Consider the following 20,008-nt stretch of genomic DNA (forward strand, 5'->3'; position numbering starts at 1 on the left):
GAAGGTAGGCAGGCAAGAATATAAACTGCTTTATGATGCCTACTAAAACCTTAATACTAACCATTTTAAATCTGTTCTCTCAAATTATCCACTAGGTATTTTATTTCTAGAAATTAAATTCCTCCAGATTACTCCCAAATGTATTCTGCATTAAAAACATAGCTCAATTTCTCAGTTCAAATGCATATTATATGGGTTTTTAAAAAAATACTCGAATTTATACAACAAAGTTTAAGTTCTGGTAGCAGCATATATATTTAGAAGACTAAAAGGGCATGGTAATGTTAAATTAATTTGCTCATGTTTTTGTCCCACTCTGACATAAACAAAAATCCTGTACCATCTACAGCCTCTTGTTATTTAGAATGTCTCCTTTGAGACACAGTCAAGGACCGGTATCACATAGCCTAGCGTCACCCAGATTTAGATGAAAAAGAAAAAGCTGAAGGCTGCACAGGGGCATCCTATTTATAATGTTTTTTTCCTTCCAAAGAGGCAGCTGGAGATGGATGTAAAACAATCAGATAGCACACATATGTCAATCACCGCTGTGGAGGCACATACAGAACATGCCAACTTCATAATAAAAAGGTTATTTGATATAAGTTTTTTGAGCTATATTTGAAAACTAGGAAATGCAGCATTGTTACTACCTCTCTTTATTCAATTTTATTTTGGGGAATATGATTTAAGAGCAATAATTTTAGCAATACAGAGGAGAGGCAGCTTTCTGTGACATAAGATTTAAAAATTACAAGAGAAGTGTCATCTCGATAAAAGATTTCCTAAATTTTTTTTTCTATGTTTCTTGAGACAAAAATTCTTAAAGATTTTGCATGCTTTGGCATACCAATGATTCTACAGCAAGCATTTATTCTCAAGAAAGGATGTTTTTATCTAGATTCAGCTATTTGGTTTTATTCAGTTTCAGCTATTTAGAGAAATGTTTTATTGAGTTTACAAATAAGGACTCTCAATATTCTATTTCCATTTCCCTTTCCATAGAATAAATCATCTGGCCTAGGCATGTCATTACGACTATAGTTTACGTGATGCAACATGACAGTTAAGATGTACTGTGGTAATTTGAATGCTTTCACTGTTATTGTAGTATCAAAAATTTATATGGTTCAGTTATTAAGGCAAATTGCTTCATTCATACAGCGATATCTGACAGTAACCACAAAGGACCTCCAAATTGCACTGAAAAAAATATCTTCCACATTCAAATAATGTGTGCATATTCCTACCATTATTTCGCTCACTGACTAGAAGCAAGATGGAATTCTGTAAGGAAAAGTATCAGTTCACATTTCAGGGTAAGTTCAGTAGACATGCAATATTATAGAAGAAACTCCCTCTTGCCCAGCTAAGTGAGCCTGACTCTCTTTAACAATTTATAGGCCATGAAAAGGATGCTCAATTCTTCGGAATGATGTTACTTAGTTTCAATGTGCTCACTTACCTTCTGTCATGTTGATTTTCAGCCAACAGGAAGAAATAAATAAATAAGAGGTTGACTAGCCTGAAGAGACTACAGAGGAAAACGTGCTCAAATACATCACTGTGAGCATTTCTGATAAGTTTTAGCGTAATCAAGGTTACAGGAAATGAAAAGCTGTTAAGCTTTCTTCACATCTAAGACTCATTCAGTCTTCAACTCTACTCTCTGGAAAAAACCTGAGATTTTCATGAAAGTATTTTGGATTTGGTATTAACCTGTGGGGTGTGAATATGTGTGTATGTGCACACTTAGATACACACAGACATAAACACACACATTGGAACTGTCACAAAGCTCACAGCAGCATCTTCTGAGTTCCAGGGCAGAGAGCTCCCCACACACAAGTTTCCTGAAAAACGTTTAACACCCCCACAACATCTGATACACAACCTGCATCTCTGAAAAGCAGATGAGGGAACTGGTTTTCAAGGCAGAGTACAAGGTGGGAAGAGAACAGGCCAAGCTGAGCCACATACCAGCTAGTTCATTCAAAAACCAACGCTGTGAACTAGCTGCACTTCTCTAACACCTGACAGGAGGAGACCAAAGAGAGCTCAAGGTTAAAGATACTTAGCTAATTTTGTCTGCCTAACTTTTTGCCTCAAAAAGATCATCCACACCGGTGATTCCTTTCTGCTTGCCATTTTGCCAGTCAAATAGCTAACCAATTTTATGCTCCCTCAGTTTCACCTCCCTTCAAAGCCTTACCTTTTTTCTCAATAAATCAAATTAGTGTTTAGGCAAGTACCACCTGCACTTACTTTGTTGCCCAAATAAGAACTGGGTGCGCTCCAATAGTAAATCTGCGGCAGTGCTTTTTGCGCAGCCACGTTGCTGATGCTGAGCTGCTGATGTCCATCAAATCTCTTTTGCGTGGGGATAACTCTGATGAGACCTGGTAAGTCAGTCAGATACCAACCATTCATGTCTTCTATCTAAAATAATAGGAAAATAAATAAATAAATAAAACCCATATTACAGTAAGAATCAGGACATTGATAATTTCAATAGTCCCAGCCTCGCAATCTTCAAATTTTTTTAAAAACTGATTAGGTTTAATAGCAGTGAAGGGACCAAAGAAAACACAAGGTAAAACAAGCAAAAGTTTCTTATGGTATATGACTAGGAATTATAACTTCTCAGTTTGAAAGAACTGCAAATATTTGCATTCTGTGCTTCATGGTCCAGAGCAAGAAGGAAATTCCATCGTACAAACATATGTGTAAGAATATCTACAAATATTTTGCAGGTTTTCAGTAAATAATATCAGTCACAGATTGTGCAGAAAATGAACTGACAAATGGATATACATTTTCTGATTGCTGTAGGCAGCATAACTTATAATATTTTTCCATTCTAAAACCTTACAACTTACAAGCCAAATATACCTTTTATATCTTTTTGGTGCTGGAAAGCACCAAAACTTGAATTTTTGAAATTGCATAACTAGAAATGAATCATCAGAGAAGAGAACACTGTTTGTACAAAGATGGCTTCTAGAGCCCGGATACATGCAGAACAATAAATGAGCTCAGCCATGGAATGGAAAATTTTTCAGTGGCTGGCATGTAAATGAGAACATTAGACATATATGATGTTACTTGCAGACTTCCAGCATAACAATATGGCCAAAATCAAGATCTAGTAGACCTAGAACACATTTCCCAAACTCAATCTACAGGCATGAATATGTAGCAAACATCCATTTCAATGGCATCAGTGTCTGAGCTTTGAGAACTAATTTACAGTTTAGAGTATATTTGCAGAATAAAGACATTTTTCTACAGTATAAATAAGAACAGCAGGTTCATCTCCCTCTCACATCCTCTCCTAGGAATGCAGCACAGAAAAGAAATGCATTCAAAATGCCTCCTGCAAGGCATTCCTTTTTCTTTTAAGCTGGGTTGTACATTTACTGTTTCCAAATTCTTAATTCCTTCAGGTCTCGAAATTTAATGATTACCTGGAAAAGAGGTTGCCCTATGGATATAGAGTGTTTAATTCAGGAGTGGTTATGTATGCACATTCCAGGACTGTGTTTATGCATATGTCTTCAATTAATATTGTTACAGCTTCTTTTGTGCTTTTCACTGCTCTAATTGCTCTATTTCAGAACTTTCTCACAAAGAGTGACGAAGCTTACAAGCATTTTCTTTCGGATAAATTAAAAATAAGGGACATGCATGATTTTCTAATAAGAAAAAACCTAGTGACAATGCTTAGTGACAACACAAAAAACACAAAGCAAAGGCATGTACTGGTATGATATGATTTTTCTTACACTGCTGTAGGTAAAGGGAGAGTGTCTGCAGACATTTGTTTTCCCAGAGCAGAAACATTCCTCACAGCCTTCGGGATTATTTTGCTGAAGATTGAAGAAACCTGGTTTACAACGGTCACAGTTTTCTCCTTCAACATGCTCCTGGAAAGGCACATTAGAGTATTACTTCAATTGTCATAGATGAGAATCTGAGATCACTGGCTTTTTATTCTTCAGGAGAACTCTAAAGACATTCATGGGAAAGACTTTCTTATTTGTGAATGTTAGTAGAAAATCCTTTACATAGTAAAAGGTGCTATGTGGCTGCATGCAAAGAATAGGACATGGAATTTGGACATTAAAAGAGTTGTCACTTCTCATCTCTATGAATGGACATAATTTCAGGTAATAACCTAATTTATATCCTTTACACTTGAAAGTCTCACAGGGGAAGGCCTCATGGCACACTGTTAGGACCTCAACAACCACAGTATGTAGGTAGGGCTGACAAAATCCTTGCACATCTAGCTTATGGAAACTACAGGTATATGGCAGTAATTGTATTAATCACCCTGAGTATCAGTTTTTCAGAGATCTCTCATTGATAGATGAATTCAGGATAAATACAAGCAGTAAATGGCACAAAATATATAGGCACTAAATATACATGAGCTATTCTAAACTTAGCATTTTGTAATTATACTTTTCATAGAAAGCTACCATTGTGCATTAAATCCTACTATCTTACACTACAAATCAATTTGTCCTATAGGCAAAATTAAAGCTAGGTTTTCCACACAGAGTGTGGCAGGAGGCTCGTGATATTGTGCTGGCTTAGTAATTCAGTATTTTCCCCAACAGAGCTCAGAAAATTCTTCTCCTTTCACAGGTATTATGCACAGCCACCTTAACCCTGGAGACAGCGCTCTGTGGAATGCACAGGAACTGAACTGTTGGCTCTACATCAGCAGAGAATGAACACATTCTAAAAACCCTGCCTACACTGTGCAGCCTAGGATAGTTCAAAATACACAGCTCCCCAGTAAATTCACTGAGAGCCATTTGATAGCCTCCTGGTTAAGATGTAGCAAACCTGGCAGAAATGGGGCAAAGCAGGGGGATGTATGGGGAGAAAGGATAGCACACATGAATTAAGAGAAAATAGAGACAGTGTGCAGGAAGTGGCAACGACCTGCAAAAAGGGAGATAGAGTGAAAATTTATTAAAGTTTTCACCACTAATTATGCAGTAAAAATATGTGTAACAAAGCATCTTTGCTCTGTCTCTACTGCTGCGCTCTGTGCTCCTCTTCAATAGTATCACACAGACTATTAAACAAACCACAAACACCTTTAATAAAACTCAAGGTTATAAGTGAATTACATTTAACTTTAAAATCTCATCAATCTCAAGACTGGCATTTTTAGATTTTCACCAGAAATCTTGGGATTAATCAATGGCTATTACTGCCATGGGTATGTCAAAATCAACTGGTTACTCATGCCTCATGTGAAAAATAATGTGAGCAACATCAGGACACAGATACTCTCACCCTTTATTTAAGAAACTACAGTTATGAACACAGGTCCAAAAAGTTTCGCACTGTGTTGTTGGGCTTAGTGTGTGCAGAGTGGGAAGAGGAAAATAAAAAGAGAGCTGCAAACCAAATGTGTTTAAATGCAAAGTTGCCCACTCTGCAATCACAAACATCATCTGTGAGTAAAACCTGTAGAACTCAATTGAGTGGGCAGCAAATTCAGTGAATAATAGATATAATAAAATTCAGAGTTGGAAAGGAGATCTAACCTATTCCTCAGCAAATAAAGCAATGTTTCTGCAACCCCATGTATTTCTCAGTAGTTTTCAGTGCAGTATTAAGCTATCCAAAGATGAAACTTTGAACACATACCTTCATAAAGTTACAAAGCCTATCCAGTTAGGACTGCTTTTCAGCAATTTCCTTTACAAGAAAACTATCTTTAGCAAATTTAAAGCTCTTGATAGGTAATTGAAAGATGCGATTAAAAGAAGGGAAGCATTTCCTAAGACCGGCTATTAACCAGACATCCCACTTTATTCTTCACATGGAGCATAACTAATCTGATGATTTCAGTGTCCCTTTGACCATATTCTGCTTTGATTTGAATTTGAAGATTGCTAGTGATATTAAATGTGTACGTATCTGTATCTCAGCTATTTACAAAAGGTATCATTTTTCTCCCACAAGCACTTAAAAAGGGATTGGAGGAGCACAAAGAAGACAAAAGACAAACCCTGAGAGAAAAGTGCAGATAATGAGAACTCTCTGGGATAGGAACACTTATTTCCAATATTTATTTGTTCATTTTGGTCTGCGTGTACTAACAGGTCAGTTTGGCTTTATATGAATAACATCATAAGAATCATTACTGTATTTATCTGCTGTATTTATCACTGCTGTATTTATCTGGTATTTAGCATAATACATCTTCATCAAAGCTCCAGCCAGAACATAGCAAAATCACCCTCATATGATCTTCTAGACTTGATGGCTAAGTAATTAGAAATATGATGTGGATGATTTTATTTCTGACAGAGAGCATGTGGCTGTTACATAAAGTGAGGATAAAGTTAATTCTCTGAGTAGATTTCAGCGCTATTCAGCTGCAAACCAGAGCTTTGTGTGTGTCTGCAGCATGAGATCGAAGCATTTTTTGTACATTCCTGTATTTAAGAATGTCATGTAAGTACTTTTAAATTCTCCTTTGTGACTAATTCTGTTAACTAAATTTTGGAAGGGATTCCCCACAAATCCCCACAGTACAGAAAAATTGATCCACAGTACAGTGAGCAGTCCTTTGGGCATATTCATGGTCTCTTACTAGACTGTGACTTAGAAAGCACAACTATTTCTAAAGACTTTCTGATAGCTAGGTATTTTATAAGTGGATGCATCTGCTTAAAAATGTTTTTAATTTCAATGTAATATCAAGATATAGTTTGAGGGAGATACCCAATGGCATGCAGAGAAAAACCCTCTTAAATTTTCTTCCCAGAAATTAAGACATTCATCCTACAAAAATGATAGATTTTGTTTCTTTAAACATGTTAGAGATTTCTAAGCAATCATCCCAAGGCAGGAAAGAATGTCATACATCCCTAACGACTACTCCTAAAAGACAACTTTCTTGTTTTAATAGACCATCAGTTTGCTTCATTTTCTCTTTTTGAAATCACATTTACACGTTAGTTTTAGAAGTTACAATACTGTAAACATATAGTTTTTGAGAATATGAGGATGGGGTTTGAAACAAATGATTCACAGGCTTTGTAAGTGTCCCTTCATTACCGATTTCTAAGGACTTGTATGACTGGCAGTATACAAAGCTCCTAGGTAAACATGTTGACTGAAGTGAGTTCTGAGATGACACAAGACCATGTAGGATTTTGTAGGACCAAGACCAAGTGTTCCGTGAGAAGTGGCTAACATAGATACTAACACAGCTAGGTAGAACAGTGGAATACTCTGGCATAATAAAAGGGCATTCATGCAATCTTTCAGTACCATTAGTATCTTTCTGTGGTTCAGAAGAATTGGACACCCATACCTTGCAGATGCAGGGACCTATGCAGGGGTCATCATTTTCACTGCCCTCAAGGGAGCAGTTGCAGGGCAGACACTCAGGATATCCTGTATAACCCAAGGCACATTGATTGCAGCTTTCTCCTGCATAGCCAGTCTTGCAGTAACAGAAACCAGGCAATAAATCTATGGGAAAAGAGAGAAAACATGAGATGTATTTCATTTGTCATTATTATTGTCAGATATGTGTGCCAGAGTGCTCAAAGCAATACCTTTGGTAGGTTTAACATAAGGGGATGTTTACTGATGCTCACACCAGCATCTATAACTCAGAATCATCTGAGAGAGGCTAGAATGAACAATGTAAGATTAGGGCAAGTACACAGTGATTTGAATTTTGAGTTTCCAGAAATCTGCATATTAGAAATCTTGAAAATCAAAACATAGCCCTACTTTGCATCTAGCAGTCCCTGAAAACCTTCTCTTCCATTAATTCATCTAAAGACCTTTCAACATGCTTTTACATTCAGAATCTGACCCAGCAGGTCATTTCACATTTAGCCTTGTATAGTGTGAAAGATGTGAAAGAAAATACTGATGGGTGATAAATCTCTATTTATTGCCATCTAATTGTTATATCATGGAAAAGAGAAAGTAACCATTCACTTTATCCACGCCATCTGTGATTGCAATATGCATCTATCATATCCTCCCTGACATTTTTAATTCATATGCCATAAACTCCTAAGCCAACTCACTATCTCTACACAGAAACTGACTGGTATGGCCGAAAACCTCTCTTGTCCTTCTCTGCACTGTTTCCAGTTCTAATAAATTATTTAAAGAGGGTGTGCACACTGTTAATTGGTTTGATTGGTTTTTCTGATGAGTTTTTCAGGTTTTTTTTTTTTTAATGTAGTATTTCTTAAGGACCTGTTGACGTTTTGGACTACTGCCAAGACAGAACAGAGATAACAGACCTGAGGCACAGTCCTAGGTAATTCCAAGAGCTGTTTCACAACTGCTAGTGCTTAATTCAGAAATCACTGTAATCACTGTACAAGCAGAACTACTTTTCTCAGTGTTCTACTTTTCCTGTAATTGCTACAAAAAATTCATCATTTATTTTACTACCCAGACACTATCTTGAGAGCCTTCTGAACATTTTGCAGTTCTTTCATTTTTCTATGCTGAAAGATTTTGTACTTGCTAACTTTGTCACCTTCCTACTCATCCCTTCTCCAGGTTAAATATGAATATTTTCAACAGTTCACATTGATCATCACTGTGAAAATGGTCCATTTATTCTTTTAACCAAGTACTAAGCCATGAAAGAACCTTTTCTCCTTATGCTATTACACTTTCTTTTGTGGATTTTGGTAAAAGACCTTGTCAAAACCTTTTGAAAATCAAAATATCATATTAATCAAATGAGCCTTTGTTCACATATTCATTTAATCCTTCAAACAAATTCATAAGGCAGACTGTCCTTTACATAAAACCCTTAGTCTTGATTTTTGCCCATTTTTGCCACATTTCAGAAATTGTATAAATCCTTTATTGTAGATCTAGTGATTTCACTGGAACAGAAACCAGACCTTGTTATTCTAGTTTCCTGGAACACCTTGTCTTTCTTTTGGATAAACAGTGTCTATTTAATATTAAAATCTGTTTTGAAAAATATTATAAGCTATATTTAATGCCTCAAGCAACTCAATTTTCAACTACTCAACTCATCCTGAAGCCATGGATAAATATACTATAGGCCTTAGAAATTTTGATTCTGCATTTATCAGTTCACTTTAAACCTGACACTTCTGTTTGAGGAAGTTCTTCTGACTTGTCCCCATGAACGAAGACTCCCAAGTGGGAAATCCCCTGAGCTATTCTACTCACTGTTAGAAAGAATTAATATAGTTTTTCTGCTGTGTCCCTTTCTTTCTTGAGATGTCCATTTATATCTTGATTACACCTAAACCATATTTAACTCTTACTGCATTTGAATCTCTAGCACTCTGATTCTGAGTTATCTGAAAAAGTACCTCTTAGCAATGTCTAACTATTTAGAAAATTATTCCCTAAAATATGTGTATTTATTATTAAGAGCATGACTTTCTGGAATCTATCACAATTTATATTCTTTTCTATTATCCTCACTTAGGAATAACTTCTGATTTTCAGTGGGTTTCTTTCTGTTGTTTAAATAGATGTATCTTTTTTTTTTTCTTTGTTAGCTTAATTGCATTGCTTGAATAATTTTGAACCAGAGAAATGCATCTTCTCTGAATGTCTAATGTGCAGTCTATAAACCTAAGCTTGCCATTAGCAGTCTTGGATCATTCATTTTTATTTTCCTTTTATAGATTTCCTTGTTTTGATTAAGTTGTTTTTCAGGGAGGCTTTCTCATTCCTCCAAGAATGTTGAATTTGACTGTCCTACAGGTGGAGAGTTTTAAAACAGTCCCTCATGCATAAATCCAGAGGTGCTTCTCCTTTTTATGGCTTCTCTAACTAGCTATTTGAAGAAGCAGCCACCTACAGGAGTTTTAAATTATATTATCAGTTAATCTATACAGAGGTAAAATTCAATCTGTCTACTCTAACCTTGAAGCCTCTTTGATCTCCTGTAGCACATCATACTGACTGTCACCTTCTTGATCTGTCCTAATTATACACAGAATTTCAGTGCATGAAATTTCTGTTACTTACTATCTCAAAGTGATGTGCTCCATGGGTTTTGATGCCTTTGGCTCGGCTGATTCTCAGATTTCTGAGTTATTCTCCTCTCAAACAGCTACCATCAAGGCCCCACAGCACAGCAGGGCACAAGCTCTTGTAATCTGGGTCAATGCATCCTAACTGGACAATCTGGAACAGAAAAACTTTTGTTCCTTCCAGATGAAAATAGCTGGCTATACTCCAGGGTTCAGCAGTAAAAGACATAGGTAAGCCTACTCTTTAGAAGTAAGCCCACCTCATTTGAAAGCTTCAGGAACTCAAATCTCACAAACCAAGTCTCAGCAAGCTCAGATTCAACTATATGTCTCAGTATGGAGCTCCCAAATACTAATTTGTATCTATAGTCTCTCCTCCATTGCCTACTCCATCCATTTTTTCTAGTTCCCCAACCAGAACCATCCCTTCTCCTGCTCTTCCTTTCCATGCAGTTGTTAAAAATTTTGCTGTCACCAGCCCAGCTTGCCCCATTCTTATACAGCACACACAGAAAACCTCCACTTATCAAGAGACCTCACACACCACGTGAAAGAGGAAGGCAGGAGGTTGCTACCTGTCATACATTCTTCCAGCCCTAACACTTGTTGATACAGTTAGTCTGTGTGCTTGATTTGGCTCCATGCCTTCTTCCATATACAGCCCTTGTGAGATCTCAGCTCTCCCTGTGTTACACAGCATGTGAATTCCTCTCAGTGCCCCACTGGTTGTTTTTGATCAGGCTGCTGCAGTGTATATGTAATGTACAATATATCAAAAGTCTAACTATATTTCAATTTAGGCCAGATGCTTCAGGTCTGTCTCTAGTTTTTGTTGTAAAGAACTGGTATTTCAGAAGAAGGACATCTTTTGCTTTTGGCCTATGACTTCATAGGTCTTGTTTGAATGGGGATTTATTTGATGAAAGTGTTATTCCCTGTTTTCTCCCTCCATATTTTCAGTTTTTGTCCTGTCTTTCAGCATGAAGAGGCTTTGAAAATGCACCCTAGAGGATGAATCACCTTAAAATATGAGTTTTACAAGTTTTTCCTAGCCTAGCAGTCTTTCAAAACTGCACAAAAATAAATGCATGCAAAAGCATGAACCAGACCCTTAAAAAACCTGCAATCCTAGGAATGGCCTCTTGTCATTTTCACTCCTGTTCAACAGCATATAAATTTAAAAAATAATTTTGTGGAAGTCAGTGGGACTGCTTGCTGAGCAAAGTAGTACAAAGCCTGAATAAAGATCAAGATGTCTGGATCTTACTTATCCTAAAATATCTGAGGACTTTTTCAGCAAAAATAAACATCTGTCATTGGGATTATATTGTATTTAAAGAGGCAATAGAGGGAAAAAAGATAGCATGCCCTGAAGACTGACTTATAAAACTCTGCCAGGTTCCAAACCTCTCCATTCTTGCAGGTGCTTAAGGGCCAAGTAAAATGGCTATTTGTTAAAATCTAGCCATTAGAGCTTGAAACAAGAGTACCAATCCATGGAGAAAGCCCTAATTACTGGAGTACAGAGTACTTCTGGATGGTTGGACTTTTGCTTCTGCATGGAACACTGCAATATCAGCAATGGTTAAGTTTAGCTATTTTTAGGATGAATTGAACACAGATGGAAAAATTCTGTTTTAGAATTATTGCCTTTCAGTTACAAAACCTAGAGGAATCTTCGTCAGTTTATTTTATGATTGATCTTAAGCTTCTCTTTGTTATATTTCTCACTAACATAAGATATAGGATTGCCATGAAAGAATATTTAAAAAGCATTCTTGAAGATTCAAAACCAAAACCCCACTTTATAAGTAATAATAATATTTGATTTTAGACCACTGACTGAGACAAATGAGGACAAAGAGATCAAAATGGAAATTATACATAAAATACAATCATACTTCTTTCTTTCCTGAAACAATGAAGGCTATATTATAAAGCAGCTTCTCTATGCCCTTCTCTTATCTAGAAAAACCTGATTATGACTACAGGATGCAGTCATTTAAATCCTCGTGATGCATTTCATCAATGCACCAGTTATTATAGTATTTGCTACAATTTTCCATTTTAATTGCTGCTTACCTACTGTATTCAAGAAGAGAGAATGTACAGCCTCCAGCTTTATTTTACTTGAGAACTCTTCACAGTGACTCTATATCCCCAGTGATGTTCCTATCTTATTTCCATTTTAGTTTAATGTCTTTTACTCGCTCAAAGCATTTACTTAGCACACATTTAAGAAGCATGTTCCCATCCCACACCAAGCAAACAATTTACCCTCATACAACCAGCCATTGACTCTTTAAGATGTATTTCAACCCACCCAGAGTGTTCATTCTGGTTCACTGGTGACTGGATAGATTCCTTCAGAGAGATCATGCTTTCTAGCTTTTCCTTTATGAACACTCACCAGTGCTTCAAACCAAACTGCTGCCCAGGGTGAGCAGTATGCAGTAAAAAGAATTTTATCAGTGTACTGAATACAAATGTCAGAGGGAAAAAAGGGAAGAAGTGATCATCTTTCAGGATAGTTTTACGCTAAAAATTATATCCAGACTCACTCTGGGTTCTAAAACAACCTGTTCTCTTACCACAGAAATATTTTCTTAAAAGAAATATTAGAAAGACATTTTTCTCTCAACCCACATTATTGTGTCAATTTTGTTGAATAAGGCTTTATAGTCACAAATATGTGACTGGTTCAAGAACTATAAACATAATGAGCAAGAAATAAACACTTTTACTAATGTGTTGGAAACTTATTTAGTACAAGTAAAAAAAAAAAAAAGGCAAATAAGCAGTAAGAACAAAGAGCAAAGAGCAAGTCCACTGTAGGCAGAATAGCTTTGATGTCCAGATATATTTAGAGCTGGCTTGTTTTTGTTGTTGTAGTCTTAAAATTGAAAAATAATAAGATAAATATCAAAATTATCACCTGGCCACTGTTCAGACAGAGCAAAGTGTCTACTTCTCACTAGACAGGACACAGACAATTGGTCCAAAGAACAAATCCATGGACTACTTTGAGGAGAGAATTTCATACATGATGGCAGTTATCTAAACAACAATTGTGCTTGTCACATATGAGAATAAATAGTTTAAACACACAGGATAACCTCCACAGTAAATAACTTGGAAACAGAAGGCATAAATGAGTTTAGAAAGGAATAAAGGGAAAAAATGATTTATGTGTTGCAAGTAACAGATTCAACAGAGATTAAGAACACTCTAACATGCTTAGAAGCAACAGGTCTCCAACCAACTGCAGCAGCATGAGGTAAAATTCAGGCAGATAAGAAAAAGCTGGTTACAGTCAAGACAGAAAAAGATGAGAGTTTTCATTTTGTGAAGAGAACAAAAGAACTCTGGTTCTTGGGACTGGAGAAATTAGAGCATTCAACAGCTTATTTGAATGCCTGGAGCTAGATGAGCAGGACTGGCTACCTGCAATAAAAGTACCAGGTGGAAAAGCAGAAAAAAATAATCCAAGATGTTATCTGCAACATGTTAGTATGACATGATTATTGATTTTCAAGAAAGACGCAGTTAATGATCCAAACAGGAGCTTAATTCTCTTCCTAGAGATATTCACAAATGAGGCAAGAGAAGAATTTGCCAGAAAAAAGATCAGAGCACTAAAAAGGCAGAAGGAGACATAGTAAGGTGTCAAAGTACAGTACCACCTTGTCAGATTCAGAAAGTATAAGCAGATTTAGAAAGCAACTATGAGATGGTTTAGATCTGCTGAATGCTCAGAGGCATAAGACATTTTGAGAGCTCCTAAGGACACCATTACTGACAAACAAGACGGAAAAATGTCTCTATCCTTTTGCTTTCCTCTTCTTGTGAGAAAGGAGCTGTCAGCCTGTTAAGTGCTGATCAGCTGCCAGGCCCCAGGAGGATGACCCACACCAGGGGCCAGAAAAGAAGGTGTGAAAATGAAAAGAGAGACTGCAGCAGTGACAGGTGTCAAGAGACCAAGCAGCTGCGTAACATGCAAGTGGGACATCACATTTTTTTGAATTAATCATTCCCCATCTCAAAATCACAGTCTGAGAGGTTCCTTTGTTGCATTGTCTGTCATCTGTAACCCGTTTTAATCTCATCCACAGGTTTGGAACAGGCATTGGAGAGTCTTGCTGTGTTTTTGCCAGCTTTGGGATTCATCCTCCCTTCTGCTCATACCGTCTCTCATATCACTCCACGTGATACACTGCATTGGGTACCCATGCCCAGGTGCTGGCAGCAGGGAGGGGGCTGCAAGGGCAGCCTCTGGGAGGAAAAGGCTGTGCCAGACACTGCCAGCTCCCAACAGGGCACACAGCCCCTCAGCCAGACAGGTCAGAGAATGGAGAAGGAAAAGGAGTGGAAGGAGAAGCTCCTGGTCCAGAGCAGATACACCCTTGGAGCCCCTGGAGGAAACCAGGCTGGAGCAGATATCCACGCTGCATTTCCATGAAGGAAATGTTGAATATTTCCTGAAGGAACTACATCCCATGGAGAACTGCTAGTAGAGAAAATTTTTTTTGTGAAGGATGTAGGCCCATGGGAAGCACCCACACTGGAGCTGGGAAAAGTGTGAGGAGGAAGGAGTGTCAAAAAGGAACTGTTATGACCACTGCTATGACTCCTGCGTGCCATCACCCTGCATCACTTGTGGTAGTGGGGGAGGAGGTAGAGGAGCAGTCTGGAATGAAGAAGTGACGTTGATTCTGGGGGAAAAAAAAAGAAGGTGGAGAAAGAGGTGTATTCTTAATTTTTTTTTTCCACTACCTGAAACTATTTAAATTGACAATAACTGAAGTCAACTTTCCCCAAATAAAGTCTGTTTTGCCCAGGATGATAATTGGAAAATGATTTCCTGGTTGTTACTTCAGCCCATGAGCTGCTTCATCTTTTGTTCTTCCCCTGCCCTGCTGAGAAGGCTGGGTGGGAGAGAGTGGCTGGGTGGGCATCTTCAGCTGGCCAAGACCAACCCACCAGAAACACCATGGGACAATAAATCAGTATCATTTTATTGAACTGATGCAATCAGTTATTACAGTAGATTATGGGCCCTGTCTTTGCAACCCTGTTATGTTGCTTTTAAGTTCTATTGATCTCTATTTTAAAGGATTGCTACATCTCATCAATAGACTGTAATTAGCCCAATTTATAAATCTCTTAACAACCGGCCTTGAGTTTTGTTGTCTTCCTACAGTATTTTCAGATGTTTTACAATGAAAGAACCGAAAAAAAAGGCAATTCATTGTTTCCAAAGTCCAATGAACAGTTCATTGTATATGTGAAGATAGCTTTTACAGGGCTATGGTAAGCATCTTGTAATCCTACATGAATAACACAGAAAGCAAATAAATAAATTTCAAGAATAATTTTTAGATTTCAAATGGAAATATGCTTAGATAGGAGAAGATATTATAAAAAACACCAGTGTTGCATGAGTTTTAATCTCCCTGGTAAAAGAAGAAAGCTCTTTAATACCAAAATTCTTCAGTATTTTCCACTGGGAGTTTTCTTCCAAACATACACAAGTTTCCCAGCCATGAATCTGAAAGAAGCCTCAACAAATTGGGAATATGAGTTTCAAAAATAAAAAAAAAAAAAAGAAAAAGAAATTAAAACATTGCAGCTGGATTACTGTTTGCATGAGTAAAATTAAAAAAAGAACCACAACAGACCAAAACCAAACCTTTGGGGTTTTTTCTTGTTAAAGATAGCAAAAATGTAATTCAGCATTTTTTTGACCATTGCTGATCTTCATCTTTAACATCCCTGTATTTCAGGAATCTTACCTCCTTCTGTATGTTTCTCATCCTTGACACAGGTATCATTTAAAGACCCATTTGGATCGCAGGAACATGGCTGACATGGATCTGGGTTTTCTGGCAATACCTATAAAAATAAAGATGTTAGAAGTAAAAAAATCTTCCCTTCAATAATTGGAAACTTTTATTTACATCTTAAAAAGTAGGAGAGAATGACTTCTGTATAGGTGGCTTATACTTGAAGAAAAATGAGACAGCTGATAAACTTAGTCCATGCAGACTACGACAAGTAGAAAATGCCTCAAACTGCACCAGAGATTGGATATTATGAAAAATTTCTTCACAAAAAGGTTTGTCTAACATTGGAACGGACTGCAGCAAAAAGTGGTGGAGTCACCATCCCTGGAGGCATTTAAAAGATGTTTAGATGTGGCATTCAAAGACATTGTTTAGGACAGTGTTAAGTTAAGGGTTGGACTCAATCTTAAAGGTCCTTTCAACATAAGTGATTCTAGGTTCTGCGATTCAATTAAAGTTACATTTGGGATTTTTATTTAGAAATATGTAGGGACTTAGATGCAAATATGTCTTCAACTAAAAAAAAATACCAGGTGTACAGAGAATGGAACCTTGTATAATTAAAATCAATAAATGTAACGAAGTAGATTTAAGCATATACTACCTGAAGTAATATTGACAAGATCAGTTGTTCTGGTCAACATGATTCAAAAAACTAACTAATGCTAGCTAGTCAGTAAGAAAGAAAAATAGGTAAGTGAAGAAAAGTGAACACTAAACAATGGAACAATTTCCTTTTGTTCTTCTTGGTTACCTCAACCAAACTTAAACCTTGATCTAATATCACACTAGGAATATAAATTAGAAGTTCTGCACAAACTAGATGCATACACATAATATAGATATACTATACAAATACACACATATATATCAAATCCCTTTTAGCTGGATGATAACTTAAAACAGAGGAAAAAGTCAAGTAAGTGCCCTGCTGTTGAAGAAATTGTTTCTCAGTACTCCTTTTCTCAAGTTGTAAGGCTAAATCTAGTCCATCAGGGAAAACATAATTACTGCTATTTGCTGATGTTCTCTCTTTGAGGATTGAACACCAATCAGACTAAAGGCCATTATTTACCCATCTGAAAATATACAGATGAAATATAAGCAATTCAAGCACACACTAATAGTGTAGCTGTCTAAAGCACAGGAATGGCTCATATTGACAATACAACCTAATATAAGATTCATCTTTTGACAGCTTCCACTTAGATGAAAATACAGTCTTACACGATGAAATACAAAAAGCAATTTCCACTGCACTGAAATTTAAAGACATTCACGAAACACTGTGGAATTTCAGTGGTTATTAATTCTCCATTGCATTTAAAAACAGAAATTACAGTCTCTCTTTCATCAATACCAAATATAGCAGTATTTCTTTGAACTTTGATAACAAAAGTTGAAATTCATTACTGAGGCAGAAGTTCTGTTTACAGGACCACATCCTCTTTTAAATTAAATTGAAATACTAGCTGGAGGCCCTGACCTCAAGTGCATTCCCTCATATCAACACAACTCACTTTCCTATTTCTGCGAGCGTTAACTTCATACATTCCCAGCTGTGAAAAGCAACCGCTGCACTGCAGTCAGATTTGGAAGCTAACCTTCACAGAATGGCAGCCCAAGCTCTGTTTAGCAAGGTGAGCTGATGGAGGGATGGTTTGAGCAGCGAGCTTTGCAGCAGAGGGAGGCGGGAGCGGGCGCTTACCCCTTTTGGCCTGAAGTAGCCGTCCAGGCAGGTCTGGCAGTTGATGCCGCTGGTGTAGCCCGAGCAATTCACACACACGCCGCCCCCGAGGTACTCCCCGTGGATGTTCAAACTCTGATTTCTGTCTGCCACATCCTGATCGTAGTAACACTCCTCAGTCTTCCCGTGACAGTTGCATGCTGTAAGGGGAGGAGAGCGTTAGCTCTGCTGGGGATGCCCCACTGTTACCGCAGAATTAAAAATAGCCATTTAATATTTTATAATTGGTTCTGTGTATATTGCAAAAGCACATGCAAACATTCATTTACTACTTCATTTGTCAAAGGTGACATAGTTCCATTACAAACACAGCCTGAAATTGAAATAAATTATGTTGTATTTTTTCTCCTCGATATTTTGTCTTGGGGAGCACAGATGCTCACAGACACAGTCTAATTATGATGTTCCTGGTTTGTTTCAGTTTGCTTGACTTTTTTTTCTTGTTTAAATTGATAGCTGAGAAACCTTTTGGTGGTTGCATACACATACAGTTCATTAAAGGGTCATATAAATTAAAATACAAGAGGAGTTGTAAGGAAAGCAGCACAATGGTATGAGTAAATTAAAGTGATTCAAATAAATTCTGAAAGACATTCTAAAAACATCTCACTTGCACATATGCATATAAGAATTGGTGCAGAACAAAGGGATTCCCAATCTTAAATCTTCTTTTGACATTTATATGTGAACTCTTGACTTAAGGTCCAAATATAGGAAAGATAATCTAATAATCTGTTGCAGTGAAAATGAGGTAGCTCACTGTCCCTTTCCCCATGGTATTAAAACATTCATTTCATCATAAAGAGAAATTCAACACTATGGAGAGGTGTTCTCTTTACATCTGAACCAGATCCCAGGGAACGGTTTCCACCAAGACAGTACAACAATTCACTGAGGGTTGAACAGGGTGTAAGTGACATGAAAGTAAATGTATCCTGCCTCCATTCCATAATGCATTCCCACTGCAGACACAGTCCCAACTAAAACAAAGACCTCTGCGACCAAAGTTTACAGGACACAAATAAGCAATGGCTACTCTGGGCATATCTGCCCAGATATGGGCATATCTGTTCCTTTTCATTTATTTTTAATCACTCATGATAAAATTATAGCTGAAATCCTACAAATGAATAAACACTTAGTGTAATGGAGTATTAGATTTTACTATGTTCAGAAATATAAGTGGTATGTGACCCTTGGAAGTAAGATGTTAAAGTTCATTTATAACTACCCTTGCTACAATAAATCTGAAAATTAAATTTCCACCCTGTGGGAAGTTGATATCTCAAGATATGTTTTCATTCCATGCTGGAAAAATGGATACATTGTCTTTTCTGTTAAAAAAAAAACAGACATCAACTTGCATTTTGATCATACAAAAATATTTTGTTTCAGCAAAGATGAACATTATAACATATAAAAGGGCCATTTATACAGAAATTACACCAGTAAAGTTTCATATAATGAAAAACCTGTAAAGAGATTTTTTTTTTACTTACCAGGATATAGCCCTGTTATTTTATCAAAACAAAACCATCATGATTATAAAAACTACACAAGACAATTTTTTTTATATAGCATTCCTCAAATATCACCATAAATACAATAAAATAAAATAAAATATTCTGAGTTACAATAAAATATTCTGAGTTCAATAAAACCTCAACACAACATGTAATTTTTCTGCAAAGTCTTTTGAGTCAGTCTAATTAAGTGAATAACATCAAATCAAATGTTATTCATAAACCAATGTGGTTAGAACCCAAATTAACTGCAAAATCATGTTGGACCCAATTTCAGTTTTCAGTAGCAGTTGCAAGATATTTTCTCCTCTGTGCTGCTTTCAACTTACGTTCACATTCATGCTTATGCAGGAGAGTGCCAGCATGCCAAGGCTTTTGATGGAAACCAGGACAACACTGATCACATGTCTCTCCGCATGTGTTGTGCTCACACTGACAGACGGATTTCTAATTTAAAAGAAAAACAAATATTTACACAATGTGATGATTTGAAAAATCTGTCCATGTACATAATATGCATTCCAGTCAAATTATGAAAACATTAAGGATGGCTCTACTCTGTAATTCCTTTGTTTATTCATTTGTATCTGTTTATGCATCCTGCATTCACCAAGTGTGTTTAACTTTTATGGCTCTATTTGAAGAAAACAGCCACAAAGCAAAGAAAGATAGCTGGCCAGATAATCTAGGGAGAATCTAAGAATGCAGGAAAATTTAATTCCACCTGGATAAAGAAAGGACTATGGGAAAGTTCCCCAATAAAACAAATGAGCAGAAGTACAGGTAGCCCTTGGATGCAGGAACACTGATCTGACCCCTGAAGGAGCAAGCCATTCTCCACCCTTCCCTTTGATG

General features: G+C 36.9%; 1 protein-coding gene across 5 annotated transcripts in view; it reads right to left on the bottom strand.

Annotated features, from left to right (window-relative positions):
• LAMA2 (laminin subunit alpha 2) overlaps positions 1 to 20,008 on the bottom strand; it is a 339,355-nt gene that overhangs the window by 194,939 nt on the left and 124,408 nt on the right. For all 5 annotated transcript variants that reach the window (XM_059842130.1, XM_059842129.1, XM_059842128.1 and 2 more), the window contains exons 7-12: positions 19,483 to 19,600; positions 17,592 to 17,770; positions 15,833 to 15,932; positions 7,352 to 7,512; positions 3,786 to 3,926; positions 2,266 to 2,439 (exon numbers count right to left, since the gene is read on the bottom strand). In XM_059842130.1, coding sequence (XP_059698113.1) covers positions 2,266 to 2,439; positions 3,786 to 3,926; positions 7,352 to 7,512; positions 15,833 to 15,932; positions 17,592 to 17,770; positions 19,483 to 19,600 — 873 coding nt within the window. The remainder of the gene's footprint in view (positions 1 to 2,265; positions 2,440 to 3,785; positions 3,927 to 7,351; positions 7,513 to 15,832; positions 15,933 to 17,591; positions 17,771 to 19,482; positions 19,601 to 20,008) is intronic.

The sequence above is a fragment of the Haemorhous mexicanus genome, chromosome 3, assembly GCF_027477595.1.
Source record: "Haemorhous mexicanus isolate bHaeMex1 chromosome 3, bHaeMex1.pri, whole genome shotgun sequence".
In the NCBI taxonomy this organism is placed as follows: domain Eukaryota; kingdom Metazoa; phylum Chordata; class Aves; order Passeriformes; family Fringillidae; genus Haemorhous; species Haemorhous mexicanus.